The 19,322-nt window shown below is 44.9% G+C and overlaps 1 protein-coding gene across 1 annotated transcript in view; it reads left to right on the forward strand.

The window, feature by feature from the left end:
• The first annotated feature begins 1,299 nt into the window (after window positions 1-1,299).
• TMTC2 (transmembrane and tetratricopeptide repeat containing 2) overlaps window positions 1,300-19,322 on the forward strand; it is a 241,712-nt gene continuing 223,689 nt past the window's right edge. The window contains exon 1 of the mRNA XM_015283417.4: window positions 1,300-1,744. Within this exon, the coding sequence (XP_015138903.1) occupies window positions 1,662-1,744 (83 nt within the window). The 5' untranslated portion in view covers window positions 1,300-1,661. The remainder of the gene's footprint in view (window positions 1,745-19,322) is intronic.

Here is a 19,322-nt window from a genome sequence, read left to right on the forward strand (position 1 = left end):
TGAGAGCTGGTGTTCAAACGTAAGGACTGCAGTTGTTCTGACAAAGCATACCAGCTCCTAAAATCTGGGTTACTGCGTGCTGTGCTTCAGGCTGAAAAGTTTCATTGCACAGCTCCCAAATCAATGTGATCTGCTAATGGCCCCTCAAAGCTCTCAGGGTGCCCTCCCCACCCTGTCTGCAATTACTGCCTCTGGTGATGGTAGCACACACCCAAGCCTGAGGAAAAGCAGCCGAGATGTTTGTGGCACTTCAGGCAGCCTTCTCAAGAGCACTTTAAATACTGCTTGAAAGAGGTTTTAATGCACTTAGTATATTGTGAAGCTGCTAAGAACAGTGTTAAATAATCACAGAGCAGGGCAAGAGAAGTTGTTGAAAGCTCCCCAATTTATTAGATGCAGCTTGCTGTACAGACTCCCATTCTTCTGTGGCAGTGTGATGGCCACTTGATAGAAATCACCAGGAATGGTTACAAAGGAGTGACTGGCAGAAAATGGAAGCAGGATGTTAATAACTCTAAAGAAAAAAAGGAAACAATCAGCTTGATGGACCCAGGCCCTTGCCATAATTCCATGTGTCCATGTCCAATGAATTACTGAGGATGGTTTAAGCACATTATTTCCCACAGCTGGGTTTCCTGAGCAGGTCATTTAGTGCAGACACTCACACTGCCCATCTCCAGCTGTGCCCCTTCCGGAGCCGCAGCTCACAGCACTGGTGTGCTCGCTTCCTTGTCACTATGCAATGGTTTACTTCGGTTTTGCATCACTGGAAGCCCAGAAGTCCCCTCAGATGCCTACTCTGACAGAAAGAGAAGCAGGGAACAGAGGGCAAGTGGGAGCAGGGAGCCCTCCAACACAGGCCTGCCATGGGAAGGACTCCTTCCTGCCGAGTTTGCAGCTGACCTGGGGTGAGGGGGGAGTAAGAAGAAAAAGGTGGGAGCAGGAAAATAAGTTAAAGAAAGATGGGAAAAGGAAGAAAAAGAGGCAGAGAGTAAAGAGAAAAAAATGAAAAACAGAAAAAAAAGACACAAAGGACAAAAAGAACACAGAAAGAAAGCAGGAAAGAGGTGAGAGAAAAAGATTTCGAGGTTGGCGGCAGCATCGGGGCGAGCCGTAACCCGGGCAGGGAGCAGCCGCACCCCGCCCGGGCAGAAGCCAGACCTCGGGCCGGTGTCGGAGCGGAGCCGCCCGGGGTGCGGGCGGGGCGCGGGGCGGGGCGGGCGGCACGGAGGGGCGGGCGCGGGGCGGTCCGGCACGCAGGCGCGGTGGGAGCCCGGGGCGCCCCATGCGGGCGCTCCCAGAGCCTCGGCGGCGGCGCCCCGCTCGGCAGCGAGGGGGGCGCGGGACGGGACCGGGCGGTGTGGCGGCGTCAGAGACACCGATAGCAGGAGTGTCCGGGAGCTGGGGGAGGAGGGCGGCACCGGCACCGCCGCCGCTGCGCCCCGCTCAGCCGCGCTCTCGCCGCCGCTCGCCCCGCTGCCATGGGTTAGGGGGCGGCGGAGGAGCGGGGGACGCCGTCAGGCTGCAGCCGCCGGCGGAGCGCGGAGCGGCGCCCGTGGAGCCAGGGGGCGAACGGCGGCGGCAGGGCGGCCGCCTTGGGGCTGGCGCGGGAGGCCGGGCCGGGGAGCTGCCCCGGTGCGAGCGCGGCGGCGGGCGGAGAGATGAGCGCGGAGTTGGTGAGCAGCGCTCTGGGGCTCGCCCTCTACCTCAACACGCTGGGCGCCGACTTCTGCTACGATGACAGGTACGGCGGGCGGAGGGCTGCACACCTGCCGGCGACGGGGCCGGGCTGGGGGAACGGGGAGCCCGGAGCACCGGTGCCGGCGGCGGGGACGTTGACGGGGCCGTGACAGCTCGCCGCCAGCCTGCCCTTCTGGCGGGCGCTGCCGCGACTTCGGGCGTCCCGGGCCGGGAGCAGGGAGCGGGGTGCCGGCGGGGCACGAGGTGCCGCTCCTCCGAGCGCCGGGCGGGGCCGGCCGCCGGGCATTCCGATTGGTGCCTTTTCCGCTGGCTTGATCTGATTGCAGTTAGAACGGATGCGTAATTAAAATGTATTAGGGAGAACAGCACGCCTGGCTAAACTTATGAACCGTCCTGGGGTGCTTCATGCGCCGTTGGAATTAAACCATCCGAGAAGCGAGCCGGGATTTACTTTGACAGCTTCTCGGCGGCCCTTCTCCGGTCCGCCCGGGGGGGTCCCCGCGGCGCGGGTTGGTGTCGGTGCCTCGCAGCGCCCTGTGGGGGGAGGCGGGCGGGCGGGCGGACACGGTGCGTTCGGGCGGCGCGGTGCTGCCGGGCGGTGCGAACCGTCCCGCGGGGTGGGACGGGACAGCGTCCGGTCGGTGCGCTGAGCCGGGGCCGCCTCCCTCGAGCTGCTGCCGGCGGTGCACCTGCCGCGTCGGGAGGAACTCCACCGTTCCCACGACGTCCTCAGGGCTGCGAGCGTGAAAGCGGCGGTGAGGGGCGGGCCAGGCTGGGAGCCGCGTCCTCTCGTAGCGGGGCAGTTCGGGCTTCGGTCCTTGGCGTCACTGAGACGAAGTCCTGGGAGCGATTACTTATTTCTGGTGTTTGTGTGAGCTTTCCGGTTACGGACAGGGATTTATTTTTTATGCCCGTTTTAACATCTGAAAACGTAATGCACGAACACTAAAAGAAGACGGGGGGAAAAAAAATCAGCCGTTATTCCGCTAGGCAGGGTCTGAGTTGGACCAATAGAAAGCAGTATTCTGACACACTGACACTACTTTCAACCCGCTGTTGTAGCTGAGAGCTGCAGGAGTTGAAGAGTATTTGCGTAACCCTAAGCAGTGTACGCTGCAGTATTCGGGCAGAACTGGGTTGTTTAAGGACGTGCCTGTAAGGCTGTACTGCAGGCCAGTTCAATTTGGCTTGGGGTAGAAAGCAATTTGAAGCGTTGCCTGATAGTATTGATGCGGAGGTCAAGGTTACTCTTGCTCTTGCCCGGGTGTGCTTTAACACAGCCAGGAAATGAGGATATTGAGTGTCGTCTTGGAAAGGGTGGAAAAGATAGTTGCACGCTGTCTTCATACCGTTAGACCCACACTATTGAAAAGGTGTTCTGAAGCAAAGCTATGCAGATATGTTTACCTTGTAACTAAAGAGAGCTTCTCATCATTTTAACTAAGGTTTAGGTATTCACTAGAGCGCTCTAAAAGCCAATTATTGGCAGTCCCGTACACAGGGTCATCCAATTAGGGTGCCTTTCAACTGCAGCGCTGGAAGGGGAAGGCAGGAAGGCTGTTGCTTGCTGGTAATTGTGGGGCTGGGAATGGCAGCGGCCAGCTCTCAGACCTGAAGGATTCCCTTAGCGGTAATCACAGGGTCTTGCTGCCCTGCAGGAGCCTACTTGAAACGTAACGGAGGAAAGGAGGTTGATGCTGGAGCTGCAGGACATGGGCCCCCCCATGTGGGAGATGGATCATGCTACTAACTTTAAGTGAATCAAGATTGTGCCTTTACGCTAGGAACCTGCAATCTTTGTTTCAGGAGGGCAGCATATTGCTTTACCTTTTTCTGCTTCCTTTGCCAAGTGTATTGAAATTAGATCAGACTGTTGGTTTTTTTTTATTTTATTTTTTTTAATATAGTGATCAAGCTTACTTTATAAAGGGTGTCTGTTATTGCTTTCTATATGTTTTTATGTAGGTTGGTTAAGATTAAGTGGCATTGTAAAAACTTCTTAGAACAAAATCAATTTCCCAGTGGTAAAACTTAATATTTTAGCGGCTGCACTGCACCAAACCAAGGCCTGTATGGGCAGTGATATAACAAGCTTGCTTGTACTCTGAGGCTTATGACTTTATATCAAATAATTCAATATTTTATTTCCCACCCTTCACCCAACGAAACTGAAATTGAGTGAATTTAAGAAGTATTCGTTCTCACTCTTCATCTTGAGTCTGCCTAACTCACTGCTGCTTTCATGCTGGATAACGTGACATGCGCGTAATCAGTGCAAATGTGATCTCCTAGATCGATTGGCTTATTGATTAGTGTGAATGAAAGTGACAGCTTTTAAACCTGAGAGCCAGTGTAAAGAGGAGTCAGTGTTGTTTTCTCTGTGTACCTTGGAAACGAGCTTTTGTCACCTCGTTCCCTGCTGCTGTAATTTTCACAGGCAACTGTGATATTTTCCAGAAAAATGTGTAGATTACTGAGGAGGAGATCAGTAATAACCCTGTTCATTTTGGAACAAATAAATATATTTCTCATTCTCTTTTTGCTTTTGTTTTTGATTTTTAAAATGGATATGATGCGCATTAACCTGAAAGAAGAGACAAATGCAGGGAGAGGGGTGGATGCCTGCCTAGTACCATCATGAGCTCATGTTGCATATTAATAAATGTTTACTTGTTGTTGAGCAAAATCATTTTGGAAGCAGTAAGAAGAGGTAGGGAGAAATGCTATTTTCATTCCTGTGAATGTACTGAAGATCTAACATATTGCACCGTGTTAAATCCAGCTCCTTGCCAGATTAAGGCGGGGGGCTAATCTCCAGTTGCTGCACGTGCATCCCTTGTTTCAGGCTAATATCTACCCGCATCACAGGAGGGGAAACCTATGGCTGCAGTGAGGCTAACAGCCTGGCATCATTATTTTTCCTTGCCACTTGAGCCCACCCAAAGCAGGCAGTCTGAGCTGTGGGCCCCTCACGCGACCTGTGCTAAGTACGACAGATCCCTGTCAGCCTGTCGCTGGGGTGTGGAAGATTTAGTGCTCTGAGCGTCCTGGGGTCACACGCTGCTGCGGTGCGTGTCAGAAGCTACTCATCCGTTGAGGTGTTCCTTTGTCCTCCCAAATGTCAGAAGGAAGGCATGGTTTGAGGGGGCCACGAGGAGGGATCTTTAACAGTGAGTGGTGCATCTTCTCTATGCCCGTAGTGTGTATTGTCTGAAGCACCAGTTTTGCCAGGCTTCTGGCTCCCCAAAGGGTGCCTCTGTGAAACGTGGCAGTGCTGGCCAGATCTCTGTGGCTTGTGCTGCGTTTTGTTTAATGGGCCTGAATGGGGCAGCCTTGCTGGTGGGAGAAACAATATCAAAAAGCCTTGTTCGAAAGCTACAGTATTCCAAGCTGCATTGAAGAAATCCTAATGAATGCCATTGTAGTGTAGTGTCAATTTTACATAATTTGGAAATAGTCTGAGGCCGTGCCCATTGCACAGTACCTCTGTTGAGTCTGCCCATGAGAATTAATCTAGCAAGTGACCCAAATACAGGCACTAGAAGAACAAGTGTAAGTACACTGGGGAAAATTGCTTACCATCTGTCTCCTTGTTGTATGTGTATATTTGATTATTAATTTACATCTGTGATTTTTATGGCTCCTTTTTGCCATCTACTCTGTTTCTCAGTTCCAAGTGCACCTCCCCAACAGGCTTCAGTAGATCCAGTTCTCAGGTGGCTGCAATCTTTTCAAGTCCAGTAGAGAGGCCAGCTGTGGGGAAAAATTGAAGAAGGGGACATTCACGCTTTGTGTAGTGCCTTCCCTTTGTCCCTGCTTTTGTGTCTTAAACGTGCTAATTTCAAATGACCATAGGGATATTTTGTAAATGAAGCATGCCCTCATTTGCTGATAAGGCAAAATGTAATCCAGAGAGGATGCCTGAGTAACTGAGGCAGCATAGCTTTCAAGTATTGTATTTGAGGATTGACCAAGCAAGCCAGGAACTGACTGCCTGGCAGGGTGAATCTGGCTTGATAATGTTCCATTACTATGATGCCTGTTCTATTTTCAATGCTGAACATCATCTAAAAATATATTTGACTTTTGCTTTAAAAGCATTTGTGCATAAAAACTTGTGTTGAATAAAACACTTTGATCAAAATATAAAATCTGTTTCATCAAGATATTATGGTGTTCTGTGTTTTTTCCTGCAGTGAGTATGCCTTGGTATAGAGGTATATGGAAGCAAAAAAGAAATTGTCCCCAGAGGCATTATTTTAAGATTTCTGTTACATACCACTCACATAAACCGCGCTGCTTTTGGTAGGTGGTTCAGAGAATAAACTCATGACTGTTAGCAGATGGAGAGTCTCCCTGAGTCACTGGCGGGATGTAGCTCATCTGCAGGAAGTTCTTCCAGCGCACAATGGAGTTACAAATTCAAATGATCCACTTTCTCCTGCATCTCCCATATGTATTCCAGCTGCGCTTCTGAATCCTTTAAGTTTGCCAGAGTGAAAGTTGCTCAGAAGGCACAGAAGTCTCTCATCTCAATTTGTTAACCATCTGATAGCTGCAGGAATGCTGAACAAGATCTACTTTGCCTCCCTCATCTGGAAGTTTGCCTTTTCCTTGTTGGCTGCTAAGATTTTTTTTTTTTTTCCTAGTGAAGCTGACTGAAGCAGGCTTTGCTGTTTGTTTGTGGAATTTCTTTCTTTAGCTGAAATATTTGATGCTGAAGCTGTAGATGCAAGCCTGCTGGCAACCTGTGGTGAAAGTTGCTCCAAACATACAGTTGGAGAAGCAGACTAAATCTGAAGAGAGAGATGCTTGTTCTCATTGTTATTTATGTAAAAATGAATCTGTTATTTGGGCCAATGTTTACAGTTAGATTTTATCATTTTGGTCTTTGAATTACTTTGCAGGCTTGACTCAGCTTTTGGATCAACTGTCTTTTTTAAACAATCCATCATTGCTAATTTTTGTCAGAAATGTTGATTGAAAGATGGAAATGTTTTACCTGGAGGTCTGAATCTTAGGCCAAAAGTTCTTTCTTCTATGACGCTTTGGCTTCCAGGGCATTCTCTTTTCAAAATTTCTCATGGTTGCAGATGCCTGTTGCTGGTCTTTGTTCTTGAACTCCTGTGCTTTCCTGCTTGGGGTGTGTGATCATATAAACTCACCTACCTTTGAATGGGGCGCTTGTTGTGTGGGAGGGTTGGTTAAGTCAGGATGACCGTGGGATTTCATTACACTTCCAGATCTGGTTCTTAAGTTGCTTACCAGTAGCCTCAGGATGGTCTTTTAGACCTGAGAAATTCAAGTTATGACTTGCACAGATGGGCTCTCCCAAGTGAGCAGGAGAGGGTGCAAATCCTGCAATTCACTTCCTAGTATCATGCTCCTCAGAACTCTATGCTGAACCATTTTTTTTTTTTTTTCCAAAGTCCAATTCCCATTGCTGAATGAAACTTGAAGTGCCACAGGAGATGTTCTTTGGAATCACACCCTGGGCATTATTTAACGTGTTGACTCTACTGCTCAGTCTGTTAGTTTCAGGACAGTCAAAATACCTCTCGGACCTGTGGATGGCTCATAATGGTCATCTGCAAAAGGCAGTGATGTTCCCTTAAGCTCTGCCTTCTGCTGAGGCATAACACAGTGCTGCTGTTAGTCATTTGACCACTTATTGCAAAACAAATCTGCTGGATTGCTGGGATGTCAGTTAAGGATCAAGTATCCGTCAAACTCTATTTCACTTTGAAGAAGAAGAAAACCAGTAAATCAAACAATTTGAGGCGGATGAGACTTGTTCATTTAGTGCCCCTTGGAGAGGGATCACTGGCCATTATGCTCTGATGCACTGCCATTCAAGCAATCCCTGGCCCTAAGCTTCAAGAGGGAGAAAAAGTAGAAGTGATGTCCTTAAGTACTAATCCTTGTGTTCCCTGGGTGTATTGGGTTTTTGTGGCAAGGTGTTGGTAGTGGGGGAGCTGCAGAGGTGGCTTCTGTGAGGTGAGCCCAGCTGCTGTTCCAGGTTAGATCAGAGCCAGCTCCAGCTGCTCCAAAAGAGCCCCACCTCTGGGCAGAGATGAGCAGTGAGTGATGCTGGGTGTGCCCTGGGAGGGCAGATTTAAGAAAGGGAAAAACGGCAGCTGGGAGAGAGGCAGCCCTGCAGCCACCGAAGTCAGAGCAGGAGGTGCTCCAGGCATGGAGCAGAAGCTCCCTGCAGCCTGGAAGAGGCCTAGGGTGAAGCAGGCTGTCCCCCTGCAGCCCATGGGCACCACACAGAACAGATCTCTGTGTGCAGCCATGGAGAGCCCCTTCAGGAGCACCCTGGGTGGGAGCTGCAGTCCATGGGGAGGGTACTGTGGTGGAACAGGAGGGCTGGGGGAGCTGCCACCCATGCGGGGCAGTGCCTCAAGGGTGAGCCCTGTGGTATTCACCTGTGCTGGAGCAGTGCTTGGAGAGCTGCAGCTCTCTGGTAGGAAACCCAGATAAGGTCAGTTCAGGAAGGATGGCATCCTGTGGGAGGGACCCCACATGGAGCAGGGGTAGAGTGACCACGAAGGAACGATGGAGGTGAAGCAATATAAACTGACTGCAGCCCCTCTTCCCCTCTGCTTCTTACGGGAAGGAAGCAGAAGGAGGGAGACTGGGGAATGTCTTTTAGTTTTCTTTTAGTTCTCAGTGCTCTAATCAGTTATCAATAGATAGTAAATTATATTAATAGCCCTGTACTGTGTCTGTTTTTGTTTTGTGTTGGTAATTAGAGAGTGATTTCCCTGTTGTTATCCTGATCCTCAGGCCCTGTTTCATCCTATTTTATCCACCTATTCTGTTGAGGAGGGGGAGTGAGAGAGCCACATGGTGATGCTGAGCTGCCCACTGGTGTGAAACCACCGCCCCAGGATTCACAATGTGAATCACTGTTAGCATGCATGGCGTTTTGTGGGGGCTGTTCAGGAATAGTAGGTTTCAGCTGAAGGTAAATAATGCTCATTTACTGTCATCACATACCATCTTTCCTTTGTCTCATCTTTTTAATTGCTGCAAAACGTGTTACAAAATCAGTGTAATCTCGAAAAGAGTGTGTAGGGGTATATACAGTCTACGTAGTAAATAAAATAGTGGGATTTTGTTTTGTGCTTAAGACTTGAGACCAGGTGTTTTCAAGCATCCATCCTCCACCAGAGAACTGGACAGACTTCTATTTGAAGTCTTCCAGAAGGGCTCCTGAATTTATTTGTCAGTCCCTGCTGGCACTCTGAGCACTCTCTATGCGAGCACTCTCTGCTCTCCAGCTCAGTTCAGGCCACAGTTCTACAGGTGAGGGAAAGCGGATTTTCCATATAATGGTGCAGACCAGCACTGCTAGGCAACTGGATGGGCCTGTGGCATCCCCTATTTCTCACAGACCTGTCAGTAGACCAGAAAACCCTTCCCTGACCTCTGACCCATGTTTCAAGCGAGGCCAGCTTTTTCAACATCCTGTTTCCAGGGTGGATTTTTCTCAGCTTAGTGTTACTCTAGGCTGTTTTGCTAATGAGAGGGTTATGTGATTTTAACTCCTATCTGCTTTAGTCAGTCTGGTATTAGTTCAGAGGAACAAGGCGGTAATTGGTAGCAGAACTATCGCTGTAAAGTCTGTGCCAGTGTCTGGATGTTATTTTCATGCAACTTGTTAATTTGCATACTTAAATCCTAAAAAAAGGACTTGAATGCTTGAAATGGGGTCACAATTCAGTGACCAAAATTGTCATGGAAACAAACCCACTCAGCAGCAGCTTAAACTGCTCCTAGATCTTTGTTCTGTCTTCCCTTCCCACCCTCTGACTTTTTAGATGAAACGATTAATAACTGGCCCTGGGCAGAGGAGCCATGCTCCAGCAGTCTCCAAGACACTGACCATCCTTGCTGGAGAACAGCCTGCGTCCTATGCATAGGACAGCCCTCTGATGGGAGACCAGTCTTGGAACCCTCTCAAATCCCTAAATGAAAGATAGATACACCACAAGCGTTTGCAGTCCCGATTTGGAGACAGCATTCGATTTCTGTACTTAGCTTTTCTGTTTGTGTGATTACCTGTCCTCAGTAAGCATAACTTTGTTTTTTTATTGCTTTTCTGAGAATTTTTTGTCCCTCTGATAAAGGGAAATCTGAGTCCTGAGTTGGATGGCTCTCTGTGATTTAGTTGCCTTCCTTAAGAAGCATTGACGAGCTGCTAAGTACGTAGGCTCCCAACATTGTGATGCATCAGCGGTGCCTTTATGGCATCTAGCCTCTGACTTTTATGCAGTGGTGTTCCTCAGTTGATGTTGTTTAAAATAGCGATGGAGTTTTGCTTGGTAAGTTACAGAAGCCGATAATGATTATTTGATGTAAAAAAAACCAACAGTATCTGACTAAAGCACTAAGAAATGTTCTTCCACTAAAAATGATCTCCTTAAGTTAATGTTTTTGGTGGGTTTAAGGTAATGTAAGTTACTCCATGGGGAAAGACTGTGAATGTTGCCTGTTATGAAGATCTTTGAGGATTAGCGCTGATATCAAGAAAATATACCTGTCTGTGCACAGGATTCAGAGAGGCCCTGTGTTGTGGAGTATCACAGTTAAAAACAAAATCCAACTCTGAAAGCTATCCAACTAGCACTGAACTTGATTTGGTTTTGTTGATCAGTTTGTTTATTATGGCTTCATCTAGATTCCAGTAGGAGAAGAAATGAGAGATGTCACAAGGAGACAAGCATCAGTGTGTAAAGAGAGGAGGGCTAATGTGGCCTCCAGATGGTAGACAGAGATGGTCTGCTTTGAAATAGTGGTCACTTTGCAATGAAGGATTCAGTTCACTGAATTGTGAAGTAATAGGTCAGCATCTTGGACCAGAACTAGGACTGCTAATCCAGAATGTTTTTTTCTTTAAGTGACTAATTTGTTTCAGGAACCTAACATGAAATCTTAAAGTGCTAGCTCCAAAAAAAATAAGTCTCTTCTGGGAATTTTTTAGAGTTTTTTGTGCCTGTGTGTGGTTTGGTGCCATCTTCGTCAGGTTTTTTTCTTTTTGTGTGGGCCTATAAGAAAGTACAGGAGGATCTCACCAACTGCAGAGCATGGCAGTATGTTAAACAATACACTTAACGTTTGCCTTTTAAAACACACGATGTGTACGTCTTTACAGGGTGTTTAGTTCTCTGTCACTTCCTCTTTCTCATTCTGTGTCTGTTTGTGATTTTAGCCATATTCTAGCACTGTGATAACCCAAGTGTTCTTGATTCCATTTTGCAGTATCATCACATTCATATGTCCTGATCAGTTATGGCTATCTCTCTTGTTCGTGTGGGCTCGTACTCTACTAGTTTGAGAAGGGGTTTAGATCCAGTTAGAAATTCAAGTGAGATGCTTGCTGTTGCCTCTGCAGCCATTAGAATAACTTTCCTAACCCATGTAACACTGGGAATTTCCCTTATTAAAGTTGAAGGAGCCTGTGCTGGCTTCAATGGGACTGTGTGCACAAGAATACACTTGTGGTGGTTGTTTGGTAGGCTATGAGCCTTCTGCTATGTACTCTTTTTCATTTTTCATGCTCTTTAAAAAAAAACAAAACCACAAAAAACTCACCCTAAAAAAACAGCTTCCTTTTGTTTTCAAATAAAAATATTTGAAGGAATACTGCGCCCTGCCATATCCTCTCATTTCCATGAATTATATGAAGATGAAGGTGCAATCATGCCTTCACTTGCACTTCATACTGTCTTTATTTGATTTGACTGCTTAGTGGGGCTGTAGTGTTGGTTGATTGTTTTGATTTCTTTTTTTCAATAAAAAAGATGAAGAGGTAATTAGGCTCAAGTGTGAGGCGTAGGCTCAGAAATGGCACAGTATCTTAAGAAGCCTTATTTTGTGAGTTGTCAGTCCTCTAGATACCACTACAATAAGATAGATTTTTTTGCCTTGGATTAAGGCAGTATTGGCCTGGCTTTCCTGTTGATGCCAGAATTTCATCAGGGAATCATCCTGGGCAACGGTCTGAAATCAGATGAGAAGCTCTGTGTGGAAGTTAGGTTTGTGGGTTTCTAGCAAGATTGTTCTCCTTCTGCCATCCTGTCTTTGACCTTTCAGACCCCTCCCCAGCGAATCCTGTACCAAGAAGGGGTAGATACTTCTGGGAATGGCAGGCATCTATGTGTCTATTTCCTTGCTGAAAAACAAACAAACAAACAAAAAAACAACAACTGAATTGTAATAAGAAGTTCTCTGTAGTAAATTCCATGGAGCTTGAGTGTATGAGTGTATGTTCTTCACTTTCTCCAAACAGTTGTTTGAAGAAATAGTTGTGCTTGAAGAAACTTTCTAAGATTTGTTTTTTTTTTTTCAGGAAGAAAAGGAAGATTGGTCTTGCAAATGTAGTTGCAGAAGAAAGACTTCATTCTCTAATTAATTATTTGTAATTAAACTTCTGATCTTCTGCATTTTTATAATTAAAGCAGGAGAAAACAGAGGCTTTCTAAAAGCCTTTTGATCTGAGCTAGGGTCCCAGTGCCAAAACAATAATTTAAATGCCCCATGGCTATATAAATAAAGCTTGCAGAGAGAAAAAATACGAAGCAAATTATGAAAAAATTAATCAAATAACATTGCATTTTTGTGTGTAGTAGCTTGTTTTGGTAACGCAAGCAGGTCTGTCCTCTTTAACACCAGTGTACTTCAGCAAGTGTTGTATTTTATATGGGATGACTTAGCTGTATATTCTACTCCATTTCACAGTATATGACTCATTTCTTTATATAAGTTGTTAAAAACTGTAGTATTTCTCTTTAATAAACACAGTGCTTCTGAAGAGTTCTCGGGATGCACTTTTTTTTTTTAGAAGGAGAAGGACTTAACTATGGGGAAAGGCCAGAAAGCAGATGGCTCCTTGTGTTACTGGCCTTGTGTTAAAAAACACGCCCCATGTGAGATCCCTTCAGGCTGCTCTTCACTGACAGCCGCCCCTGTGCACTGCCTGAGCTCTGCAGTGACTGCTGAGATCGGCCCTGCACCAGAGCTGTGGTGTGAGTTAGCTTGCAGCACCCTGAGAGCGGTTACAGCGCTAATGGAGAGCTGCTGGCAGGTGGTGTCCAGTGTGAAAGCCATGCCCACCCCAAGATGCTTGGAGTTGTATGGCTGGATGTGCCCTGAGCTACTGTGCAAGTCATTACATCTCTTACTGCTTCCTCTCTCCCTGTTTTTGCCCCTTATGTGATTACAAGCTCTTGGCAGCCAAAGTGGCATCTTTAATACACATATTGCACTGGTTGGCTCAGCATGATAAGGGCATCTGGTTGTGGGCATCTGGCTGTTTTGAAAGGATGATTCAGCTTAAAGAATGGAAGCCTATTGGAAGTTCTTTTATTCCATAGAGTTGCTAGGTGTGTGGGTGCTATTTAGCCAGGACAGATTGGCTGCATTTTTCCTTTCCTCTGAGTATGTTCTGCTGTAGAGTTTTACCAAAGTTTTTTATTGTCTTTTTTTCTTTTTAAGTGACTCTAACTTTTTGTTGATTCGTGTTGAATGAGTCGGTTTGTATCGGTTCAAAACTGAATCCCAAATTACCCTGATATGTGATGGACCTAGGTACTTGGTGTTCGTGGCTGGCTGGTACAGGGTTAAAACAAGTAGGAAGGATTAAGTGTCCAGGCAGCAGGAAGTTAGTTTGTCCTCTGGAATTCAGAGCCTGCTTTTAGCACTTGACAAAGAAAATAATGTCAGGATGTTAACAAAAAAGTAGATATTTGTAACCGCACAAAATTGATTTGTAGAGGTATGATAAACCTGTGAGAGATTCTGCAGGAAATTCTCCTGTAGGGGACAGTCAGCCATTTCTTTTTTCTTTCTATTTTTCTTCTTCTTCTTCTTCTTCTTCTTCTTTTTTTTTTTAATGTACACTTTTCAACCATTAAATGCAATCCCTTCCAAAAACAGTTAAAGACTATCCTAGAGTTTGACAGACTCTCTGGTGAGGTGGGGGAATGATTCCATTCAGGAAAAAGTTCTTAGGAATATTGGCTTTCACCTAGTTGTGCAATCCACTAACGTATAATACTAATAAGAATTAATATTTAGTATGTTTCTATTGAACAAAAGGTAAAAAAAATATGAACTACAGGTATATAAGAATACCGGTAGTGTATTGTCCATCTGATGTCAAGATTTGTGTTTGACCTCCTTAGGTTCCTCCAAATGTAATGCCTCCTATTTATTTCCATGGAAACTACAACAAGGAGCACAATAACACCATTTGATAGAGCAAATTGTCAGCTACAACACACTGTTTTCAACATAGCCACCAACATTTGCTATGCATTTTTGCCGACAATGAACAAGAACCTGCATGGCATGCTCGTAAAAATTTACGCCAGTGGAGGTGACCCACTGTTCCCACTGCTGAAATGCACCACCCACCACTTCACCATACTCACGTCCGCTGTTTGGTCTCCATAAACATCCATCAAGCACTGATTAGTGGCCATGTGTGCAATGTTTTCTGCATGGAGGAATTCAGTGACACACCTTTGCTTCACCCGCACTTCCGTGACACACTTTCTGCTGCCATCTGTCACGTGGCAACAAAATGTAACAGAATATTGGTGAGAAGGTTCCACCTCTACTGTCATACCACCAACATCTGCCTCTGATTTTGTGGGCTAATGTACTAAAATAGGAGGCGTTACTTTTTTTAGCAGCCGTTGTACTGTGTTTCAGAGCTGTTGATCTGAAGTGTTTGGGATTCTGCTGATTTTGCAGGCCAAGAGAAGGTTTTCTGCTCTGTACGCTGCTATGGATCTCAGCACTCCTTGGGGGTAGTGTTGGAGGAGTCTTATCTAAGCAAGAAAATTGAATAGCAAAGGTCTGAAGGTGATGAGTATGATATGTGTATCTTGAAAGGCTCTGATACAGTAGCTTGAAGCAAGGTACCACCCTGTTAGGCACAGTTTCCAAAAGTCACATGCTGTGTGAAATTGAAATGTGCCTACTTGACTCTGTGCTTGGTTTGCTCTAAAATTCTTGCAGTCTGAAATCTGTAGATTTTGTTGAGGCTCCCTGTATAGTAGCTTATTATAGGCGAGGAGTTTCAGTTTATATTCACGCTGTGCAAATTGTTAATGACATGAAAAAGTGTATGAGCTTGTTGTGCAGCAAAATGTTTTGAAGTCAGTTTCTTATTGCTGAAACCCAACATGTTACAGTGCCCTTTTCTGAATAAGTGACTCTAAAGCATGCAAATAAAGAGCTAATACGCAGGTAAGTGTAAATGTGGAAGAGCTTACAGGGTTCTGGCATAAACACTGTTTCTAAGTGTCTAATTCTTTCTGTAAATATTTAAGAAAAATCTAAGTGATGTGATGGATGGTGGATGGGATTCGAATCATTTTTTGAGTTTTATTTTCTTCTGGCCTTGTATAATTTCAACAATAGTGCTTAAAAGTGTAAGTTGCATTTGATTGCCTGAGCACGGGCAGGGTGGTAGGGACTTCTGTCCATTGTGTAGCACAGTGGGAGTGATGGCTGAGTGTTTTTGCTTGAACAACCCTGAGAACACTTTATTTTGCATACCTCCTTTAAGATAAGAAATCACAGGGAAACATATATATGCAGAGTATATAAAAGCTCAATGTTATACTTTATATTCACTGTACTATGTGGCTAGAAAGATAACTAGTGAGTAGAGAGTATTTGTTTTCTATCCTCATTTCTCATTGAATCCTATATGAAATGCATGAGGTAGCAGAACGCAGTCCTGCTAAGGAAGAGCAGATATTGTGATAATTCATAGCATGAACCTGAAATCATGCCAGTTAGTCCTTTGCCAAGGGTAAGTGAACACACTTGTATGATAAGTTGTTCAAGGCAGACCGCTTATCATTGCTGTATTTTGCTTTGTAAAATGCAAAAGAGCCCTGTGCATAGCAGGACAGTTGCATTTAATATGCATATTTAATTGCACGTATAATAACAGACATAATTTTTCATCCTTGCAGTGCTGTCTTATGTCTGCACCAACAGTGCAGGTCATGGAGGGAACGAAGGGACGGACTACAATCAGTGAATCTTCCTACAGAGTGATTAAATTAGTATCAAATTATGCCCTTAGGATATTTCTGAGCTCTCAAATATAGTAAGCAGTATGGTAATCAGAAAAAAAAGGATGTTGTTTTCTTTCTAGTCAAAGAGTCTTTGTTTCTATAGTCATTGTTCTGAGTTTCAGCAGGAATTCGGGTACGGCACGAACTTCTACCATTTTGCTTTCTGCAGCAAAGGATCTGTGTTGACTTCACAGTTTTTATTTTTTTGTCTGCTGAGGGTTAGAAGCTAGGTACGTGGGTCACCTTTCACTCATTCTAAATAAAACTACATGAGGAAGCAAGTACAGAGATTATATTTCAGCTATTGCTTCGGGAACTGACTAAACGTTGATTTAATTGAATTCAATTTAGATTGGTTGAATATTGCTGCTGTTGTAATTAAGGAAAGAAAACTGCAGCTACCTAATCTGTTTTTCTGTCTCTTGTACCTGCCTTAAATTTATTCTTTTCTGAATTGCAAATGAACGAGTGAAGTATCCAGCTAAGCCAAATGAGTATTTGTGCCTTGATGACTGTGCACTAACTATCTCGTGCTTACTGGGATGGTAAAAATCAGCAGATTGGAGAGGAGGAATGGCCTGTTAAATAATCTGCAAGAAGGAGGAAAAATGACTTAATACTTTGTTTTAGTGATGAGCTGTTTATTGCGTCCTTAGGTAGATAAGGTCAAGATAAAAGCAGATCATTTTGTAGGTCTTACATGTCAGTAAGAGATAAAACAGCAACGTAGGGCTCAGGTTTACCCTGAAGACTACTTTCAGAAACACTTAGACATGTGTTCAGCTTTTTGGATGTAAATAGTCCCATTACATGAAGTCTGGTCCAACTGGAGTCAATGGTAATACTTGTGGCAATTTAAATAAGGCTAGAATTTCATGAATGAGTTCAGTGAGACTACTTGTATACAGAAAGCTAAACACATGGCTCAGTGTTTGCAGGATAGAGGGCCTGCAAGGCTACGGGAATAAGACCCTTGTGACACAGTTTGAAGTCTGACCTGCCTTGCTGTTGGGTGATGGAGAGCTGTGGCAAGGAAGCGGATGAACCTTTTGGGCATAAACAAGCACAGAGTATATAAAACACAATAAATAACTGCAATTCATAAAACGCTTGGTTGGTCCTAAATAATGAATCAGTGAAAATGTTTATGGGCTGTGTTTGTTCTTGTAATATATTTTTATTTTATATTTTTTGGCACAAATACATGTAAGGAATTAGTATCATTGTTATGTTTTGTTATTCGTCACTATTTCATAGTGGGAGAAGCTTTCTTGTGGAAGGGGGAGTTTGCAAAACAGAAGTTACAACCCCTCACCCCCAATATAATACTCAGTCTTAAGAGTTATGCAGTGTTTGATAATTATGACAACTGTTGTAGCCATCATGTATATCAGCTACTTAATTTCATATCACGCTCAGTGAAGAAACACTGTGTGCATTATCGTAACTTTGACTGTTCTCACCATCCGAGGCTTTCCCCTCCAGATGTTTCACTGGTTACCAAATTTGATTTGGAACTGCTTGTACAGCAAAACAACTGTCACATACATTAACAGATCTCTGTCTCTCTCTTTGTGTGGAGTATCTTTGCAGAGCCCAGTTGCGTGTCTTGGTGACAAACGGAATTTAAATGACTGCCTCCTTAATTCTGTGAGATTTAGATAAGTGCAATTTCCCAGGTTTTTGAGGGAATCCTGATTTATATTTTAGAACACATACTCAACCAAGCAATTATCGTGAGGTCTTATGGCAGCATGGCAGTCTTTTGTGCCTATGGAAACAATTACACAATAGTGCATGTGCAAATAACGTTATCAGGTGCTCTTTGTGTGTGTTCACTCATTTTACCTGGAGTATGCTAAAAAGCTGCCTCCGCCTTCTCATTTAAATGAAGCCAGCTCTATTGTAAGATGAACTCGCATAAAGACAGAGACACTGAGGTCTTAAGAAAATAACAGCTGCTATTCATTTTCAAATGCTTTCATTTTGGCATGCTGTTGATGATATTTTTTCTCCGTGTACTTGAAAATGCTTGTGCCGGGAGGAACGTCTCCCCATGGTGAGGTTAGATTCAGGCTGTGACCTCCCCTTTGTCCTTGCTCTCCCTCCTTATCCTGTCTCCAGGTTGGAGACTGATATTCCCTGTATTTCTTGAGGATGGAGGAGGAGAACATATTAGCACTGCTGACTGTGCACTACGGTTGCTGTTGGGGAATGGGAATCTGTAGTGGCCAACTACAAAAAAAGGAAAGTGTCAAGGCAGTAGGAGATACAGCGCTGGTCCAAAGCTCTTGTGATGTGTGTGCGTGTGTCTGGGGCAAATACTTTCTCACTTCTCATTCAGTGTTTGTAGTTCTTAAAGTTTGAGAGCTTTTTGCTGCATTATAGTAAGATACTGATGCAACTTCTTTCATTTCCCTTATATCATCGCGCTGCATAGGGAGTGGTGCATTAGGGTGCTTTAGGAGTACTTGAGAAGAGATTTCCTCCCTCAGGACACTTCAGACTGAATGAGATGAGAAGAGCAATGCATGGAAAAGAGAGAGCGTGTGCACAGTGTTCCTGCATGCTAATCTCTGTGTTGTATCTGCAGGTATGAGAGGCATCCAGAAATTAAAGTGGGGAGATGTCTGGAAATCAGGAGGAGGCAAGACAGGGAAGGGAGAAAGGAGTTATGGCTGAATGCTTGGTGGTTGTTAGGCATGTGGGATGCAGAGGATCCAGAGCCAGTACACAGAGCGGGAGGAAAATTGCCCTCGGTGTGTCAGTGCTGCTACTGACTTTGCTGAAAGAGACATTAGCCCTGGATTTTGGCAGTCTCAACTGTTTCTGTTGTAGTGAGCCAGGTTGGGTCAAACTGCTTAAGCCAAGGATGTTTGCTTCGCTGAAACAAACCTGAGATCGATCACACCATTGGCATTGCTAGGAGGTTGCACAGGGGTAGCTGCTTGTGACGTAGGTGGTGACGAGCAATTGGTGGTGGTAATCGCATCAGACTGTACCAGTGAAGTCTGTCCAGAGACATCTCCCTGGATTTCACTCTTACCTTTCACAAGTTTTCAGCTTGCTCTTCTAACCTGTTCTGTTTCGCCATCTCCCTGGGTGGTTTTCTCCTCTCATGTTTCCTACAATGGAAAGCTAATAAGACATATACAGAAAACAGACGCTGGAACCAAAGTAGGAAAAATGAGCAATGGCTCAGTTAATAGAGTTTGGCCCTTTCAAAGAGAAAGACACAATGTAGGCTGAAAAAGAGATAAATTGCTTGGGAAAGGAAAATGGATAAAACAATGTGGCTGAAGACAGAGGCCCAACTGTTACTGTGTAAAAATTAGATTGCTGCAGAAGCTGGGGTTTTGTGGCTGCCTTGTTTGGCTATTCTTTACCCTGAGTCTTAGTTTAGGGCAGACAGCAACAATGCAAAGCACTGCTGCTTTTAGCAGGTTCTTGCCAAGGCTGCTGTGTGGCTAATGAAGCGCTAGAATGTAACCTAGTCTTGGCAGTAGAGGTTTGGAT

Source organism: Gallus gallus, chromosome 1 (genome assembly GCF_016699485.2).
Source record: "Gallus gallus isolate bGalGal1 chromosome 1, bGalGal1.mat.broiler.GRCg7b, whole genome shotgun sequence".
Taxonomy (NCBI): Eukaryota; Metazoa; Chordata; class Aves; order Galliformes; family Phasianidae; genus Gallus; species Gallus gallus.